Here is a 19,774-nt window from a genome sequence, read left to right as displayed (position 1 = left end):
GCTCAACTATTAGCATGTTAATTGTGTAGGGACAGGGTTTGTCTTTAACATTTAGAATGATGAGAAAGGGAGGGGGACATCGATTTTCAAAGGACAACTTGCAGAGTGGTCACGTGACAGTCTTAAGTCTGGTAGGTTTCTAGATACACATCATTTAGAAAGTTTCATACCTTATTGATAATGCCACACTAATGATGTCAAGTATTTTATAACAAATGCTTCACAATACAAACCACAACCCCAAATGAAAACTCTAACCCTGACTTGATGTGTAAAACTGTTCTCCCTAGTTTTAATCTGTGTTCTTCACAACCTATTAAAAAAAAAAAAAAAAAAAGCTTTGAATCGGGGTGGCAATGGTGGAGGTGGCAGCACATACCCTTAGACCCAGTGCTTGGGAGGCAGAGGCAGGAGGATTTCTGAGAGTTGGAGGCCAGCCTGGTCAACAGGCTTCTAGACCAGAAGCCCTGGCTGGAAAAAACAAAAACCAAACCAACCAAACCAAAAACAAACAAAAAAGCTCTCAATGTTAAGGAAATTAGCCCTTTTATGTTCCATTTGGTAATCACCTCCCTGAGATTGTTGTTTATAAGCTGTGGTAAGACTTTGCCATATATAAATTTAAATTCTTCATTCTCAGTGGGAATGATGCTCATATTACTTTTTCATTGCTTTCTTTCAAACACTGGCTCTATTTTAGGTATAAAATTTGATTCATTCAGAATCAATTTTGTTCAGGGAGGCAGGATCCAGGTTTATTTGGTCAAAATGGTTAATCAGTCGTTTCATTAAAAATAACCCACATGTCCCCACTAACGTGAAATGCCATGGGAAACCATGCATTAAATTTCCCTGTAATTTAAGGCAATTCTGGGTTCCCCACTGTGTCCCACTGACCTTTTCCTTTGCCACTTCAACCTCTGTAATTATTGTCATTTGTCCTGCAATGGATTTGAAGGGTAGACCTTTGACCTTTGAGGGATTTATCTGGCTTTTCCTATGTTTACTTTCTCCCAAGAATGGAACAGGTCAAGTCCAAAAACAAATCCAGCAGGCACTTTGGTAGATTGCATTATATTTAGAATGTAAGTAAAAGAAATCTTGTGCAGGAGTTCCTGTGTCTAGATAAGGTGTGTCTACATGAATTTGAGTCTGTGTCCCTTGAAAGGTGTTGACACTGTAAACAGCACCAGGGTTGTGGGTCCCGCCCACCCTCAATCCCAGAGCACCATTCAATTCTACCACCTGCCTGTGTCCTTTTAACTAAGGCTCCAGCCAGCTCTCTGCCTCTTTCCCTGGAGAACATGACCCTGTGACTATTTCTGATCCACCAGGAACAATTACTAATTTCCTAGACATTGTGGCAAATATGATACTGTCCTTGAGCCTAAGGACATGCAATAATGATGTCATCTGTCACAAACCATGAAGCAGGGTGCACTTAAAAGCAGCTTGACCTTGAGCAGGTTCCTGAAGCTCTCTGGGTACTTCAGCTATAAATGTCAGCACTACTTGGCTCAGGCCATAGTCCAGGGGATCTAAGATAATGGACACCCCACACTCTTGCTGGCCCAGAAAATGCCAAGGTCCGTTGGCTTCTTCCTGTCCACCCCCCCACCTCCCCACCCCCCCACCCCCGCCACTTCATCCTCAGGGCATCTTCAACCCATAAGATACCCCTAGTTAGCCACGACACCAGGGCCAAACTCAGAAGTATAAGATTTTTTTTTTTTTTTTTTTAATTTTCTACAGACACTTCTGAAAAGAGATCTAATAGAGAAAATATACAAAGCATTTGAAAGCTTCACCGTCACGGACAACCCAAGTCTGACCCGAGGCACCAAAGCCTCTCCCAGGCTCAGGACTGAGGACGGCCTGCACGAACATCAGTAAAAACATGCAAAAGAAGGAGAAGGAGAAACATCACGCACCCCTGGATGGTGGGGATAGATCCAGAACGGAAAAGGAAGCGGGGACAAAAGTACCAGGTGGCTCTCCCTCCCGCTTCCATCTTTCACAGTAGCCCTGGCATGGAGGAAGGCATAGGCTCCATCCACTGCCCAGGGCGGGCTTGCTGCTCACAGCCGATGACTTCTGTACCCTCTTGCTCCTGTGTTCTTAGGCACCAGGCCAGGGTGGCCCAACTCCTCATTTCTTTGGTTCCACTCAGAGAACTGTGCTTGGCGGACTCATCCCACCCTCAAACACCAGGCTCCTGCTGGTGGGATGAAGGCACTGACAGGAGTCCCGGGGAGACCCCAGGATAGCCACCTTCTCTTGTGCTCTGATGGGTCCAACCCAGGACACATTTCCCCATCCTTAGTCCACACTTAGGCCTAAGGACCAGGAGGATGGAAAAAGTGTGCTGTGCAAGAAAAAAAAAGTCTTTTGGGACTTCCCCAAAAGTGGGGGGCTATTTCTGAATCCCGTGTCAAGCCTTAAATCCATGCTCTTGCCCCTGCCCAGGCTTTCACGTGTCCAGCCCCTCCCTTTAGTCCTTCCCCTTGGCCCAGCCACTGGGGAGCTGACTTAAAACAATGGATTACAGAAACCAGCTTGGGCAACTGTTCCCTCCTGCCTCACACTTGAAAGACCAGCAGACTCAGAGGTCCCCTTGAGAGATCACAGCCCTGGTACAGGGAGGAGGGTGGGGCTGGAAAGGATGGTAGGACATGTCACATCTATGGAAAAGTGCCCATGGTACAAGCTAAGCAAAGGGAGGAGGAGGAAGGCCTGAGAGAGGCCAGAGGGAGAAAGAAGAGGGCAGGGGTGGGCCTGGAGGAAAGGCCTCACACCACCCCACAGATGACCGTCTCCACCACAAAGGTGTTCTCAAAGTGGCGGATGGCATTGCAGTTCTTGGCCCCACGCTTGTTGATGCCTGGGGAGAAAAAGAAAAGTCCCAGTTATGCCCTTGTCCAGGCCCAGAAAGGTGGCCAGCCTCTGAGCCTGAGAGAAACCCTGGGACCTGGCAGAGTAGGCAGTGAGGAACCCAGAAAGAGACATCCCCAAATATCACTGTGAAGTAGAGAGCGCTCCTGAGTCAGGCTCAATCTGTGCCTGTCATGGCTCTGTTGTAAAACCTTCAGGGTGCTATGCTAGCCTCTGTGCCTCAGTTTCCTTTAGCGTGCACAGTTAGAATCAAAAGGAAGATGATGATAACGATGAGGGGAAGTAAGACCACGCCCAGCATGTCCTAAGGGCTCCATTGACATTCACAGCAGTCAGGTTACAGCTGCTGCTGGGGTGGCTGGGCTAGATCCTGTCAGAGGCTGGCTGGGGTTTGGAGCCCGGGACACATCTGTCACTCACGCCTCCGGGTAGCCCGGCGCCGCAGCCGGTAGGTGTCCTTCCCATTGCACAGGTGGTAGATGAAGGAACCCAGAGCCTCCTTGTCACTGACATACTCCGTCACTACCATCTCCTCCTGGATGATGTATGTCTGTGGGAGGTAGGTCCCTCTCTGCAGAGAAGGGGTAGGGGTAGTGTCAAAGCAGTAGGGTCAGTACCCAGGCCCCTCCCAGTGCCCACTTTCTCATGGCGCTCCCCCACATCCCTGTTCTGCATCTGAAATAACTACCGTCCCAACCCACTTACTTTCTCTCGCCCAGAAGCCCTCTGCTACCCCAGGTCAGTGCCTGCCCTATACTGTGGTGAGCTTTGGCATGTGCACATGTGTGTTCCTGGAGACAGGGCCTGTCTCCGCTCCCCTCACTACTGACCCAAAGCATGAGTCTGAATGCTGAGGAATGCTGGCATTCTGTGAGTTGGAGAGAGAAAAGGGAGAAATGACTCTGAGGATGTGGCTAGAGAATGGTGGAGAAGTGATTCTTTGGGGGTGCAGGGACAGTGTCCGGGACTCCCCCTGTAGGCTTGGCCTCCTCAGGGAGGGGACGGGTATGAAGGAGATGCTGCCCACCTTCACATTCATGAGGAGCTCCCAGAAGTTCCGAGGGGGTAGCACAATGGTGGTGTTGAGTTCGATGACGTAGCACTTGTCCAGGGAGATGTCGTGGTAGGCAGTGAGACCCTGAGAAGGAGGGAGTGTCTGTCAGTCTCTGTGAAAGGCACAGGCCTGGACCAGGCCAGACTGCTGAAGGCCTTCGGCCAGCAGAGGCCTGAATCCTACCGTGCCGTCAATGGGGCCTAGGATCTCAGAAGTGGTGTCCCCTACCCCAGTTCCAGGACATTGACCTAGGAGCACCCCCTTCCTCCTGCTCTTCTCCAGGCTGGTGGATATACCACTCAACAGATGAGAGCACACTGGTCTCATCCATTGCTACAAATGCTCTTTCTGGGGTTTTCAGAGCTAGGTGCCAGTAGGGGCACATGATGATGTCCCGTTATACATTTCAGCAAAATGGTGAGGTGTAAGCTGTCCTGGGGAAGAAAGGACCCTTATGGGACACAGGGGTAATGTCTGGCCACCTCCGATCCCCAGCAAGGCCCCTTGCCTCAGGGAGGAATGCTATGCCCCAGGCTCCGAAGCCACAGCTGCAGAGCAAACAGATGCTTGGAAGGGTTATGGAAGAAGGCTGGGCCTATGTCTCCCTGACCTCAAAAGCAGCCAGATGCGAGAGTGGTGACCTCAAGGAGGAAGGAACTGACTGGAGAAAAAGCAAGAGGGAACCTTCCAGAGTACTGACAGAGAGCCAGACTTTGATCTGGGTGGCGTTACACAAACAGACACCCACTCTACGGTTCACTCTGATGGTGGGTGTACAAGTGTGAGCAGACCCAGGGTCCTTGGCCTCCCAGGGACAGCCAAGCCCTGTAACTGTCAGACAGCCCAGGACAAAGCAGTCTATGCCCACTTCAATCTACCATTGGCAATAACCAACAGTACTGCCTCATAATAAAAGTGATATCGAAAGGCCAGTCGAGGAGACCAAAGACACCTACTGTACAATTTATACACAATCCAAGGATTTTTTGGTGCTCTTACTCCTTGCTCTGGGGGCCCAGAATACTCTCTACTGCCCTACCCCAGATCCCAGCCACCTACTAGCCACCCACAAATCAGCCTCACCCGCTGGAAGTCATGGATGATATCTGCAGGGTCCCCACCACCAAACTGGGGCACAGGGACATTGATACGTTCATAGTTCTCCTCAAGGTAGATCTTCACATCTTCCTCCAGCTCCATCCGAGTCCGCATCTGGGAGGACAGGGAGTCTTCGTAGAGCACGCCACAGTGGAAGAGGTTATCTCGGGCCAGCTGCACACAGTGAGGGGAGAGACAGACAGTCACGCAGGGTAATGTCTAGTGTGTGAAAACTGGGTGACAACAACCTTAAACGCTTAATGGATGTAGGGATCAGCTGGGTCCACAGTGACTGGAAACCCTAGCCTGTAAGTCGCCCTGAGAGTCTCCACTGATATATCCATGCTTTATCTCTCAAGCTACTTATAATTTAACTGATTTCAGTACTCAGGTATGGTGATCCTTCCCTCGGTCTGGGTGATCCAGCTTTGGGCTTAGCTCTCTACTGAGTGTGTTCTGGGGAAGACAAGAGCTCTCCTCTGTAGAACTACCATTGCTTGAAGCAGGCGGTGGTAAATCATGCATAAGCTGCCCGGGGCTCAAATCCAAAAGCCCATGCAAGGAACAATTTGGCCATCCATGAAATATGACCCCTGGATACAGAGTCTGAGCTCCAGAGAGAATCATAAACTCACAACTTCTGGTAACAACACTTCAGAGTGACACTGATGGGGGGTAGGGATGGGGGTGTCTGAGCATACCTGCCTGGATCCTTGCTTGACTCCCCAGAATAAGAGGTGAGCCCAGGTAAGGGGATCCTGGGCCGGGGGCTTCCTACTGTCTCTCTTGATGTGATGATCCCATGCCCTGGCTCTCCACTGTTGCCACAGCCTCAGCAGACTTCCCCCACCCACCTGCCTGGCTCCTCACCTGAGCAAGGAAGAAGTATCTGTAGATGTAGACGGAGGCAAAGACAAGGCCCATGAGCAGCACAACCATGCCCATAGATAGGTAGCACACTCCGCCCACTGAGCCCCCTTTCCTGGAGCGGTGGCGAGGGGGGCGTTCATCCTGTGAACAAAAGGGCTAAGGTCAGTGAGCTGCCCAGAGCACCCCACTCTTCTAAATTCCTCATCTCCTAAGTGAGATCACCCCTCTAGCTAGGCTAGGAGCCCTGGGGTTGAGGGTGAGGAGCAGAAGGACAACACAGATTGTCTGAAAGGCAAGGAGCCTTGACAAAGTCTCCAGACCCCCTCCCAGCTAAAAAAGAAATTGAGACTTGCCTCGAAGGCCTAAAACAATCAGCCTGGATTAAACACACACACTTGGAATTGCCTGAATTTCCATCCTATTACTGGCCTAACTTAACCTGTGGGTCATGATCCCTCTGGAAAGCCTTTCTCTAAAAAATATTTACATTATGATTCATAACAGTAGCACAATTACAGCTATGATGGAGCAATGAAAAATAGTTTTATGGTGTATGAGGGGGTGTCACCCCAACACAAGGAACTGTTATTAAAGGGTTTCAGCATTAATGGAAGGTTGAGAAACACTGTGTTGGTCATTCAAACATAGACTAAGGCATATCAGATGGCCTGAGTGATTGGATTACACCAAGTTCATGGGACTGAGAATGCATCTGGTAGGCTAGGTGCCACTGTCACGGAGCTAAGAAAGCAGAGCTAGAGAGTGACAAGACTCGACCCATAAGTTGGAGGCACGGGATGGACTGGGATGAGGACAGTGGGTGAGGGGAGCATGGATTAGCTAGTTTTCTCATTGCTATGAACCCTGCTAAGAAACAACCAGAGGAAGGTTTGTTTCAGTTCACGGTGTGGACTTGCACAGTACATGCTCGCATCTGGGGAATCAAGTGGCAGACAGATGAATGCTGGCACTCAGCTAGCTTCCTCCGCTGTCCCATTTTATTCAGCCTGAGACTTCAGCCCATGGAATAATGCTACCCACACTCAGGGTGGGTGGGTCTTCCCCGCTCCACTAAACATCTCTGGGAGAACACAGGCAAAGGTATGCTTTATTAATGCCCTAAGTGTGTGCAATCCAATCAGGATGACAAGTGAAATTAGCCAATCACAGATGGGTGTGGAAGTTTGTGAAATCTCCCAAGATGGTCACTGACTGAGGAAGGCCCAGAGGATGTGGGCACATGTGCTTATCTCTAGCCAAGCAGCCCTGGGCCTGCAATCCCCTGCACTAAACTGTTCCTCTGTTGTGTCAGGCAGGCTGCCATAAGTAGAGCTGACAAACAAGATGGAACCTGAAGCACCTGGAAGCTCTCACTAGGAAAGAAACACGACTGTCTGGGAGGCCACAAGTCCCATGAAAGAACCTCCTGCAGGAGCCAGGCTTGAGCTCAGCTTTCGGGGCTCTCAGACCCACCTCCAGGCCACACGTGTGTGCTGGTGGATGGTCTGTGAGTATAAATTCAACAGGACTGCTTTGCTTGGAACTGGACTTGTGGGCCACCTCCTGACTATCTCTTTGCATGATCTCCCTCCCACCACAGTAGCCCAGGCTGGCCCTCATCTGTTCTTGGTGATGCTACAGGCTTGTTTCTGTCTCTAGTGCAAACCCTGTTTTTTTTTTTTTTTTTTTTTTTTTAACATTGTTCAGACATGCCATGAGAGGTCAAAGAGCAATATCCACAGAATTCTCTTCCCAATCTTGGGAAGATGAAGCTGACTGGGGAATGGAGTTTCTCCACTGACCTTAAATAAACAGGACTGATTGGCCCCTTCTCCACTGACCCCTCCAGACATTGTGGGATTGTATTATTTCTCTATCTTTTTTTCTAGAGGGGTTGGGTGGGTGAGGACATGGCTCTGTTTAGTTACTTAGGACAAGTCTTTCTCTCAACACAGCAAAGGGGTTCTGGGATGGTGCAGGTATGCCCACCAGAGGGTCTGATTCTCCACTGTTTGGCACTCTCCAATCCAAACTCTAGGAAAAGGACAGAAATGTCTTGGGTTCTCACATCTACAGTGGGACCCTCCACAAGACCAAACCTTGGCCACCCTGTACCCTTAAGAAAACTGGTTTAGGACAGCTGCTGACCAGAGGGACAAGAGGCTGCTGTGGCTTTGCAATTGCACTTTGCAATAGGTCCTATGGGGTGACATCAGCATCCAAGCTCCCTCAGCATCTCCCATGAACAAGCCACCCAGGGCTCTTATAAACAAGTCTGTTCCTGTGGTCATAAGAAAGTTGTCTAGTGGCCTGGCATGGTGGCACACACCTTTCATCCCAGAATTTGGGAGGCTGAGGCAGGCGGATCTCTGTGATCTGAGGCCAGCCTGGTTTACAAGTGAGTTCTATCTCACTGTTCCCCAGGACAGTCAGAGCTGTTACACAGAGAAACCCTGTCTTGAAAAACAAACAAAAATGGTGGCTAGCTTAGAGAGGAAGGATTGCCTTTTGGTATAATACACTCCAAGACCACACTGTATGTAGAGGGTTGGTAGAGCCACAGGGTGTGGAGTAGGGATGGGCCAGGGATCACTAATAGGACATCCATCCTGAGGTTATCTGAGGTGACCAGCCTCCAGGGATTAAAAGAGACAATGAACCTGAAAGCTCTTTGTAGAGGACAAAGTATGGGATAAAAATAGTAGATCTGAGAGCCAGGCCTTCCCTTTTAGGGACGACACTGCAGCCAGCTGTTGAGGCCGCACAGTGGCTATTCTTTTGCTCTTGTGTTTCTAGGAAACCAGAAAAGCTAGCTTGGGAAAGATAGTGAGGAAATAAAACAGGATTGGGGGAGGGGGCACAAACAAACTACAAGTGAGAGCCTACTATGCACATAAAAATCACAGATGAGCTGAGGCTGTCCAGCCTTGCACCTGGGGCCAACTTCTGCTAGCCCGGGTCTGCACGGACTGGGGGAGGGGATGGTCACAGAGGCTTCTTGAAGGGAGATAGGGAGAGGTCAGTGAGGATATAGCAGGCAGGAGTTGAGGCTACAATGGCCCCAGGTGAAGGAAGAGTGGTCATTCTCTGACCAGGACCCTTGATTGGAAAGACTGGGGATCCCCTCACCTTACCCAGCTGGGGTGGTAACGCCACACATTTAGTAGTCAGAACAATGAGGGAGATCAAAACATTCCACTCTAAAGATATTTCTTTGACGGATTCCCAGTTGGTTATTAAAAACAGTGCAGCCCTCTGCAGATCTGGGCAGATGTGGGCTGGCTCTGAAAGCTGTTCTTTTTGTGAAAGGAATTGTCATCCATCTATCTGTACCAGAGAAGCGCCCAGAGGTCCTTGTCCCTCAGACCCCATGCCTGTCTAGGGTAGATCTTTGGGCAACAGAGCAGCAGGAACTGACCTCAGACACACATGCTTGCCCCGCATGGTCTCCCCTCAGGTAACTGTTACCTGGGAAACATTCTCTGCAGATGCTAACCTTGCCCCGTGACTTGCATGGCCACCTCACAGCTGTCTCAAGTCTCTGTTTCTTCCTGTAGCTCATTATGCTACATAAGCTTCCACTATTTGGTCTTTTCTTTAAGCCTCTGATTTTGTATATGGCTCCTGTATTGATGCATGTAGGAAATTTAGTTTGTGTTTCCTGTGAATCCATTTCCTGTCAGTTCATTTCGTGATCTAAAATTACCAAACACTTCAGAGGGGAAAAAGGAAAGCGTAAATCTTTCCTATGCTAACAATGGCTCTTGTTCACCTCTTCTGACACAAAGCTGCGTGGGGGCTCCATCATCTTGCTGCCCATGCAACACTTGGACCTGTTGAGACAAACCCTCGGAGGTACAGGACAGAGAAGTAAGGCTGGAAGTGAGGGCTGACAAGGAAATTTAAGATGTACATGAATGAGGACAAAAAGCCCCAGCACTGCTTTTGCCTGCTGGACACAGTCAAAGCCAAGGCTTAAATTTCAACCCTCGAAGCCTTGCTGTCCCTAGTAGGAGGTCACTACAGTCTGTGATCTCATGCAAGCTGAGACCTTTGGGGTCTAACTAAGGACCATGGGGTGGCAGTGAAGGTGACTGGGTGGCCAGTCAGCCTTCCTGAGGGGATAACTTCCACTCTATCTCTTCCCCCTCTTGCTCTGCTCCCCCCACCCCCATGGAATAGTTACCAACAGCCAGGTATTGGGGGGCTACCCTTTAGGAAGCGGGAAGATGGCATATACTGTTTCCAGGCAACAAGCCCTCTGAGCAAAATGTCTCTCTGCACACTCATGTTAGGGATGTGAGCCAGACATTGGGGGACCTGAGAGGGGCCTGGGCCTCAGCCTTCAGGCAGTCTTGGGCCTCTCAACAGTGTTTGTGAGATAATTAGCAAGGCGAGGGGCGGAATGGGTAGGAAACCACCAACTGAAACACAACTAGGCTGAGATAGAGTTCAAAGAATGTTAGCTGTCTATCTACTGCCCCTCAGTAACAATGCCAAAATCTAAGTGGACTATGCTACAACTGCAGGCTACTTGGTGGGAGGCAGGGAAGGGCAGAGACACAGACTTTGCAAGCACAGATGAAAGTCTGAGGGCTTTGAAGTGGTCCCCACCCCAATTCTGTCCTTGGCATTTTTTCCTTTCTAGGCTGCAGGCTGCAGTTCACAGAAGCAAGCATGCCAAAGGGTATATGTGAGACAGACCTACAGACAGACTAAGGCCTTATGGGGGCAGGGAGAGACAGGCAAATGCCTATTGTCCCTGAGTGCATACATGGCCAAGAAGCAAAGATATCACCTGAGCATCTGCCATTCACAGCCAAGGCTCAGAGGTTTCCCATTAGTTACCTCCCACCCCTACCCACTCCAGCCTGAGGCTCCTGGGGGCAGTTGTAGCTATGAGGATCACTGTGCTTGGCTGGACCCAGAATTCTCTCTTCTTCTCCATCTGGACAGCCCAGGCTTCTCCAGAAAACAAAGGCTCAGAAAGGATTTGAAGCAGAGAAAAGGCTGAAGGCTGGAAGAGCCCTCACTCACAAAGAAAGAACTGCAGACTCCTGGGACAGAGGGGAAAGCCCAGCTGTGTGGCTGAGCTTTTAATCATAAACATTTTTTTTTCCTCGGGAACAGAAACTCCCCCTCACAAGCAGTCTGCTGACAGCCTTGAACGGCAGAGCCAGGGGAAAACAGAAAGGAGAGGGAACCAGCAGGGGGAGAGGGGTGGTGCAGAAAAACCCGGCAGAGCAACTCTTCTGGAAGTTCTCACTGTGCTAACATGGGGAAGGACACCTGGCTGGGCTGCCCCTTTGAAGGTCATTATGGCCCAGCTTTCCCAGCCAGGAAGGTCAGGTCTCCTTCTCCCTACTCCTCCTCCTGCCAAGAGCCTAAGGACAGGACCCAGGGACGCGCGTGCATGCACGCGAACACACACACACACACACACACACACACACACACACACACACACAGAGAGAGAGAGAGAGAGAAAGAGAGGGAAAGAGAGAGAGAGAGAGAGAGAGAGTGAAATCTGAGCCACAGGTATGTGGCTGAGAAGGGGGGGTTACTCAAGGGGCCATTAATCAAAGACAAATGCCAATGAGAAGATTACAGAGCTACGAAAATGGCTGAATTGAATGGGTTTTCTGCTTTGCAGCTCCCAGCCCTGGGGCCTATCCACGTGCATACATGTGTGCCCAGTCAGTTGGTGGGAGAGGGATGAGAATGGGCCTCCAAAGGGAAAGGTTGACCACTTGGTTGCATGCTGCTGTTGGGGCAGGGGGTCTCGAACACATGCTCCAATGACTAGCTTCCACCCACATTTGTGCCATGGCTGCAGGTTCCTCATTATTGAAGTCTAACTGGCTTGTAGAGATGCTGAGTAGCTGTAGGCCCAGCTGGCTCCTCAACTCCACCCCTTCCCCAGCCAGCCTAGGAACTTCCTTCTAGTCTCAGGTCTGGGGACAAATCTTACTCCAGTATTTGCTCAGAAGTAGGGGCAGGCCCTATGGGGAGGTTGCCCTGCTGCAGCCTTCCCTCAACACCCCCCTCCCTCCACATACACCCAGACCTGGACACAGGTGGAAAGCAGCCCGAAGGCCATGGCTCCCTCATCTGTTTGAGTGGTCTTTCTGGGGATCACAGGTTCAAGGTGGGACTCCAGGGTCGTCAACAGTTAAAAGAGTCCTTCTTCTAAGCTGCCTCATGTCTCGTCATCAGTATGGGACAAAATCCAAAAGCCTTCCTTGTTAAAACAGCTCTTGGGCCTCTGCGTCCACCAACTCGTCTCTCTAGCCTTATGGCTCATATCTCAGGGCCCTGACAATGGCTCATGCTCTGTCTTGAACTACAGTTGTGTGATTGGCCCCTGCCTGCTCTTAACTGCCATGTCAGTAACTGGGCAAGGGGAAATATGCCTGTTGGCACTGTAGAGCAAGAAGCCTGCAGGCGTGAGCTGTCTTTCAAGGTCCTAGCTTGCAGCTGAGATAGACAAAGCCAACACTCGACATCAATGGCCCCATCACACCAGCTCAGAGTTTGGGCAAGCTCCATAGTGTGAGTTAACCAATAAACAGTTCTGTCGGAAAGTGTAGGTATTTTAATCCCGCCTCCTGACTGCCCAGCCTGCTTTCCTAAGCTCCCACGAGCCCAATAGTGATAGAGGAGGCTGTTCGGCAGGCTCTAGGCCATTACTAACAGCACACAGGGCAGGGCAAGGTTGATATTTCCATTTCCCGCTGGGCAGGGGCAGGGTGGGCTGCTGAGCTTTGGGAGGCTAATAAAAGCAGGAAGCTGGACATGGGTTGTGCTGGAGAACAAAACAAACATGCTGCCTATTCAGAAATGGCTATTGAGAGAGGCTGCAGATGTGAAATAGTACGGAAAAGCTGTCTTTGCGGAGGAGATTTGAATCCATAAAAAATTATATGAAGAGCTATTTCAGAGATACAGGCAAGCCCCCCCCCAACAATGAGGGAAAGATCATTTCATAGGAAGAAGGCATTAAAGAGTGGGCACTTGGCCCACAGAGACAACCATTGGTGGTCTTTAGAGGGCTGCTGCCAGGGAGGTTTTGCTTGGATAAGACCTCTTTTGTTTCTGGGACACCTTTCTTCCCCTTGCTTAGCTTCCGATCCTTTACACTACATAAAAATCAACTACCTGGTCCTTTGGGGCTCATATTTTCTGTATGGATTCTCCATTATTAGGGTGTGTTTTGTGTTAACCAGTATACTGTCATCTTATTACACAGACTTACATAACTAAGTCTTCCGAGGTTAATAAGAAAACTTGTAATTCCCTCACACTGGGCTCAGCCATCCTATCTAATGCCATCAGGAGGCTGTCCTAGCCTGTGCCCTGTGTAGAATCCGCTGGGACTTCCTTCTCAAGGGGTGATAATGACACTCTAGTTCAACTTAGTCGTCCCTCCTCCTTAGATCTGTGGCTTTAGGCAGGTTCCAGTTCCAGGTCTTAACTGGGTACCTGAGAACAGACAATCTGCCACTTACCAGTTCCTGGGGCCCCTTACCCAGGCTGGGAGGAAAGGAGGGCCCCTCCCTGAAGTAATAACGGAGGCTCAAGAGCCTGGGGCCAACTCTTACCCTGCAAACCAGTTAGTTCAAGTATCTAAAGACTCCATTTAGTCTTCGGATGAAGAAGCTACTCATGTGCGGGTGCCCAGGGACCTTTCAACCCCGGCCTGGGTGGCCACGGAATTCTTGTTGGTGTATGACCTGCTGGCTGCTGTAGTGACTAAAACACAAGGGCTCGGGTACTGCCCACGTCCCTGGTATTCTTCAGTCATAGTCTGCTCAAACTGGCCCACTTCTGCATGACCGTCTCTTCGAGATCAGTCTCCACTGGTCTGCTAGGGCAAGACTTACAGCTTCCAAACTTGGTTTGCGGAAGTGGAAGGGCTTTCTTAGTTCTGCCTCGTGTGCCCCAGAACCGCTTGGGGGCGTGTGACAGTGGACAAGAAAACACCCTTATTGAAGCAAAATGAAGCTCGGCTGGGTCAGCTTTTCTTTCCCTGTTCTCCCATCAGTGATTGCCACGAGTCCTCCCCACCACACACTCCACACAGCAGTTTTCCATGGCGGAAATGACTTGGGTCCCCTCGGCCAGGGGAAGGCGGGGCACACCGAGAACACTCCGCACAAAGCCAGCTGGGTGACTAGGGATGCCGAGGGCACCGGGCAGTGAGGAACCCACTCAGCGGAGAGGAACAGTGCAGCTGGAGGCCGGAGAAGGAAGCCGGACCCGCAGTTGTGAAATGGAAGGAGGCTCATCACTTCAAGGTCTGCCAGTTAAACACCATCCTTCACCCACCACAGCCCATCATTTGGGGACAAAACCAATGTCTCCTCCTCTTTTGTTACTAAGCAGTTTCCCCAGCTAATTCCCAACTAGTCAGGCCCCACCACCCTACTATGGGGAAACTACGTTCAAACCCTCCTCCCATCCCCCACCCAGGGACTGGATTCCCGGCCCCTCCCCCTTGATTAGAACCAGACGCAAACCCTCATCAACATTCCCCAAACTTTCATGGGCCTGCCACCTTCCTTTATTTTGGAACTGGGCACCTAGGGGTCCCCACGTTTGGAAGAGACTCTGTGTGCGTCCCCACTTTAGGACAGCTTTGCTTTCGATGCCGCTTTGGGGGAGGACCCAAGACCCTTTCCTAGCTGGGGATGGACCAGCCTTTCCAGACCTCCCTCCCCGACTTTCTCGCTGCCACTGGGGAGTGCCTAGATCCCGCGACACTCCTCCCATCCCCCCCAACCGAGACGCCGTGCCTCTCACCCTCGCCGGAGTCAGCAGGATCTCCGCGGCCGGGGCAGATGCCGAGGCCGGGCCAGATGCCGCTGCCTTATCGGCCTTATCGGCCTTGATGCCCGCCACCGCGGGCTGGAAACTGATCTTCACCATGGCTGCGCTGACCCGCGCCTGCTCCCTGTAGCCTCGGCCAGTGCAACCTCGATCAGTGCCGCTGCCTCTCACTGCGCGGCAGGCACCGGAAGTTTAGATAGCTCCGGAGTCTTAGCCTCTAACCCCGCCCCGAACACGCCCCGCCCCGCCCCGCCCCGCCCTCCACGGAAGGACCTGGCGCCTGCGCCGAGCTGCATTGCTTGCTCAGCGCTGTAGCTGAAGAAGGTTGAGGTTCCTTCCATCTCTCTTGTAGCCGTCGCGCGGGAGCTTGGTCCCCTACCTTCTCCCTGCCCCATGACCTCACATGTCGTTCAACATGGCGTTGCCTGGCAACATGCTTCTAACAGACTGCATCTCCCTGCTCTTCGACATAGCCTCCTCTTTGGAGATACTGGCACACACCCCACACAGAGCAACTGCTCCCATGCTTTCCTCCTCCAACATGTGTTAGGCTGGAAAGCGGCTTCAAGTCCAGGCGCCTAACTGCTTGCCTCTACCCTGAATTATGTATCTATCCCCTCCCCCTTCATTCTCCAACCTGCCTCTTTATCCTTCGCCCTGCAAAACCTTCAGGGGGAGGGGGTGGGTAACTTGTGGTGCACAAGACCCGTGAGTGATACCTTGCAGGAGCTGAGTCGTGACAGGAAGATAATGAGAAGAATTACAGGGCCTAGACCAGAGGTTTGGGGTTCCATTCACGACTCTGCTCCTGCAAAGTATCATGGGTACTGGGGAGAAGCCAAGGCTTACGTTGCAGGGCCATCTCTTGACAACAAAGCCCTGGATCTTTTCTCACTGTTCCTCCTCCAGGCTGTGATAGCACCCAGTATGCGGTACTTGGTGTCCATTCTGCCGTGGTGCTGATAATGGAAGACGGGACATTCTGCTAGCTCATTATTGAGGACAGTCCAGTAGGGTCCGCTGACCTCGCCTACTTGTCAGGGCTTGGACAGTTACCTTAATCCTTTGATGCCCAGGTGCTAGACCAATATATCTTAGTTTAGATCTTGTATGAACCGGGCAGTCCAGGAGACAGACAGCCCAAGGCGGTAGAACATGTAAATGATGCTAAGGCTCCTGGCACTGGAGGCATTGAGAGAGAGCATGCCATGCAGGAAAGGCAAATCCACAACCAGACTAAGTATCTACTCCAGTATGGACTAAACATTTCCCTTTCCATGAAGGAAGTCGTCCTATGTAATCAACCTGCCACCAGGGTTCTGGCTGGTCACCCCAAGGAATGGGGCTCAGTGTTGGTCACTGCTGCTGGCAGATCTGGCACTCAGCCACAGCTGCAGTCAGGTTGCTTTGGTGGGAGGAAGTCACTGTGGTCAAGTCCAAGCATAACCCCCATCTCAGCCACCATGGCCACTTTGTTCATGGCCTACTGGTCAATGACAGGGATGGCTGGGGAAAGTGGCTGACTGTCCACAGTATGCATCATCCTATCTACCAGATTACCGAACACCTCCTCAGCTGAAGTCACCTTTTGATGAGCATTTACATGGGACACAAACATCTTCACATTCTTTGTCAGTTTGGAGAGATCTATCCACATACTTCTTCCCCAGATGTCTTTCTCACCAATTTTCCAATCATGCTCTTTCCAAGTCCCTGGCCATATGGCTACAGCCTATGAATCAGTGAACAATCAGACATCTGGCAATTTCTCTTCCCAAACAAAATGTATGACCATACACTGCCTGAAGTTCTGCCCACTGTGAAGGTTTCCCTTCCCCGGTGTCTTTCAGGGTTGTCCTGAAATATAATGATGCAGCTGCCCACTTCTAGTGTCTATATTTCATGGAGAACCGTCTGTAAACAAGACAACACTCGTTTCTCCCTTGGTCTCTGTCACAGGACACCACTGTAATTTGAGTAAGTTCGCCCTCTGGAGTCCACTCCAAAATGAAATTCACTAATGATGCATTTTCCAACGTCTTCCTTTTGCTATGTGTGGCTCTCTGAATTGCTTAGGGCTGGTTTAATGAAGCACCTGACCAAGAGACAGGAGAACATTAACAGATGCACAGACCATCATCTTTCTTTCTGTCACAGCGTGTGACCCAAGAACCACCACTATGCTCATTCCCTGCAATATGAGCCTTGATTATTGAAAGAAAGAAAGAAAGAAACTTCATACACATGAGTTTTAAAGTATGTGACTTTTGTGCATGTGTTTGGATCCTGAACACTAGGACTGTGGGGGTCTTTCCTGGGAACCAGTAGCCAAGTGGTTCTCATTGTGTAATATTCTAGTGTGTTCCACAATTTGTTTCTCGATTCCAGAGCTAGTGGCTATTTCGGTGGTATGTAGGTTGAAGCCTCCACAAAAAAAAAACGCTATCACAGACAGCTCTCACAGCTGGCTCCGTCATGGATGAACATTTGGTCCACTCACTGTGGGGCATTTACCTGGGAACTGAGTCTCACTTTGTGACAGATGACTGAGCTCCTGGCAAGTGCCTTGGCCTGGGTGATAGAGAGGACCACTCACACTTTCCACTACCATTGTACCACGCGCTGGCTTCAGGGCTACACAGAGCTAGTGTGCCGCTGCACTAGCTGGTGAAAAGGCTGTAGAGAAGGCAATATGGTGGCTGCCTGGAGCTGGAAGATCAAATCTCTACCTCCACCACTTCCTCACACAGGGCCCTCCTCACGGAGTTTCTTAATCTCACCAGAAGGCTGGTCTGCAGCAGTGATAGGGGACAGTCACCCTGACCCCAGCTGCTCTGGCCCATACTATCAGTGCTCCTGAGCTATAAAGATCACAAACAGTTCCCTTCACAGTGGTGACTATGATATAACATTTCTTGGAATTGTTTTTATTTTGCTTTATTAATAAGTGAGTGGGGGGGGCTATGTGCACCCGAGTGCTGGTGTGTGATGAATATAGGATATACAGTATGAATGTATGCAGAGGCCAAAGGTTGGCTTTGGGTGTCTTCCTCTATTTCTCTTCCTATTCCTTTAAGATGGGGTTTCTCACTGAACCAGAAACCAGCTGGCTAGTGAGTTCCCAGCAGTCACCTGGCTCTGTCCCCTCCTCCACCCAAATACTGGGTTTACAAACACAGGCATTTTCCATGTGCTCTGGGGACTTAAACTCAGCTCCTCAAGTTTGCATAGCAAGCACTCTACCCACTGAGCCATCTCCACAATCTGGTAATAAATTTTATAACCCAAAGGTTTTTGGGCTTTTTTGTTTGTTTATTAGGTTGGTTGGGATTTTTTGTTGTGATTGTTTCCTTTTCTTTCTTCTTTTGTTTTTTGTTTTGTTTTTTCAAGACAGAGTTTCTCTGTAGCTTTGGCCTCAAACTCACAGACATCTGCCTGCCTCTGCTTCCCAGGTGCTGAAATTAAAGTCTTGTGCCACCACCATCGGCTTGTTTTTTTTTTTTTTTTTTTTGAGACAGGGTCTCTCTGTGTAGTTCTGGCTGTCCTGGAACTCTCTGTAGACCAGGCTGGCCTTGAACTTACAGAGAATAACCTAAGTCTTTAAAAGGCACAAAAATCCACCACGGGTTTATGATACAAGTGGGTGGAGAGATACCACATTCTTGGAAGGGAAGATAATAAAATTGCTGACTGTCTCTCAAAGTAAAGCAGATGTGATCAAAACCTTAAAGGATTTGGGGGGACAGATAACAAGGCAGGAAAGGAAATTCTGTCTTGAAAAGCCATGCACTATGATTGCCAGCAACTGTAAAAGAAAAGAAATTGGGATGGCTATTCTTGGCTGTCAGATTGATCGCACCTGAAATAACTAAAACCCAAGCATCTGGGCACACCTGTGAGGGATTTCATTTCTTAAGTAAATCATTGGAAGACAGAAGACCCACTTTTAACCCCGATGTTTTGAGGCAGGAAAATCTACCTTTATTCTGGGCCACACTGTCTGCTGGCAGCCTATATATAAAGGATATGGAGGAGGAAGCTTGCTCTTTGCCGGCTTGTCCTCTCTCTCACTGGAAAATCCATTCCTTTGCTGGCATTAGAGCTTACTTCTGTGGGATTCTGGTGTATGCTGAAGACCAGCTGAGACAGCCAGCCTCATGGACTGAACAACTGCTGGGTTCTCAGACTGGTAGACAGCCATTGTTGGACTAGCTGAACCACAGCCTGTAAGTCATTCTAATCATTCCCTTTTATACGTGCACACACGTGTGCATTGCATGTATGCATGTATACATATGTATATGTACACAATATACATTCATATCAGTTCTGTTCCTCTAGAGAGCCCTGACTAATGCAGAAGTATTGGTAGCTGGCGATGCTGACGCAACAAAGCAACAGTGTGAGAAGGAAATGCCAAGAAGATAAAGCACACATTGGGGACTTTCCAATTTTACCACATCTCGTGATGGACACTTGAAATACTTACATATCTGAAGATATCATGAATGATAGCCTTGCATTCTGCAGGAACATGGTTAATACAGGGTAGATGTAGTTTAAAGGCTCATGTGCTAGGGGCCTGGTCCTCAGTGCAGATAAGTTGGGGGACAGGACTTTTAGGAGGTAGGGCCTGGTGGAGGTATTTCAGTCCTAATTGGGGTCATTGCTCTTAGAGGAACTTAGGTATTTCTTATGGGACCCTTTCCTGTGAGAAGGCTGTCAGGGAAGCCGGAACCTAGATCTGCTCAGTCTCTCTGGCTTTGGGTATACAAGCTGCCTAGGCGTCTAGGAAGCCTTCGCCATGAGCAATGTCAGTACCATGCCCTTGGTCCTACAAGACCATGAGTTCAGTGCACCTCCTGTCATCATTGTTAGCCTGCCTGAGGCACTTTGTTATAATAATAATAATAATAATAATAATAATAATCAGACTAATCCAATGGAAAACTGGGAGAACTCGTAAGTATACTTGAGGCAGGGTTGAAAGAATCAACAAAAGAGATAATCTCTAGAAAATATAATTAATAA

At 49.8% G+C, this 19,774-nt stretch overlaps 1 protein-coding gene across 1 annotated transcript; it reads right to left on the bottom strand.

The window, feature by feature from the left end:
* Positions 1 to 1,720: 1,720 nt before the first annotated feature.
* On the bottom strand, positions 1,721 to 14,842 carry Itm2c (integral membrane protein 2C). Its single transcript, XM_027397439.2, has 6 exons — positions 14,717 to 14,842; positions 5,915 to 6,055; positions 5,030 to 5,218; positions 3,920 to 4,030; positions 3,313 to 3,463; positions 1,721 to 2,881 (listed from the first exon to the last, which is right to left on the bottom strand). Exons 1-6 carry the CDS (start codon positions 14,840 to 14,842, stop codon positions 2,790 to 2,792), a joined length of 810 nt encoding a protein of 269 aa, XP_027253240.1. The 3' UTR covers positions 1,721 to 2,789.
* Between the last annotated feature and the right edge of the window lie 4,932 nt (positions 14,843 to 19,774).

The sequence above is a fragment of the Cricetulus griseus genome, chromosome 2 (genome assembly GCF_003668045.3).
Source record: "Cricetulus griseus strain 17A/GY chromosome 2, alternate assembly CriGri-PICRH-1.0, whole genome shotgun sequence".
In the NCBI taxonomy this organism is placed as follows: Eukaryota; Metazoa; Chordata; class Mammalia; order Rodentia; family Cricetidae; genus Cricetulus; species Cricetulus griseus.
This window is presented reverse-complemented; position numbering and strand designations above follow the sequence as displayed.

What these genes read in the sequence shown, in the direction of transcription:
- Itm2c (XM_027397439.2), bottom strand. Translation starts at nt 14,842, where the DNA reads ATGGTGAAGATCAGTTTCCAGCCCGCGGTGGCGGGCATCAAGGCCGAT. An exon ending in TCATCCATGACTTCCAGCGG is followed by an intron (nt 4,031 to 5,029) that starts GTGAGGCTGATT and finishes CCTCCTTCTCAG; the next exon opens with GGTCTCACTGCCTACCACGA. An exon ending in AGCTCCTCATGAATGTGAAG is followed by an intron (nt 3,464 to 3,919) that starts GTGGGCAGCATC and finishes CCTTCTCTGCAG; the next exon opens with AGAGGGACCTACCTCCCACA.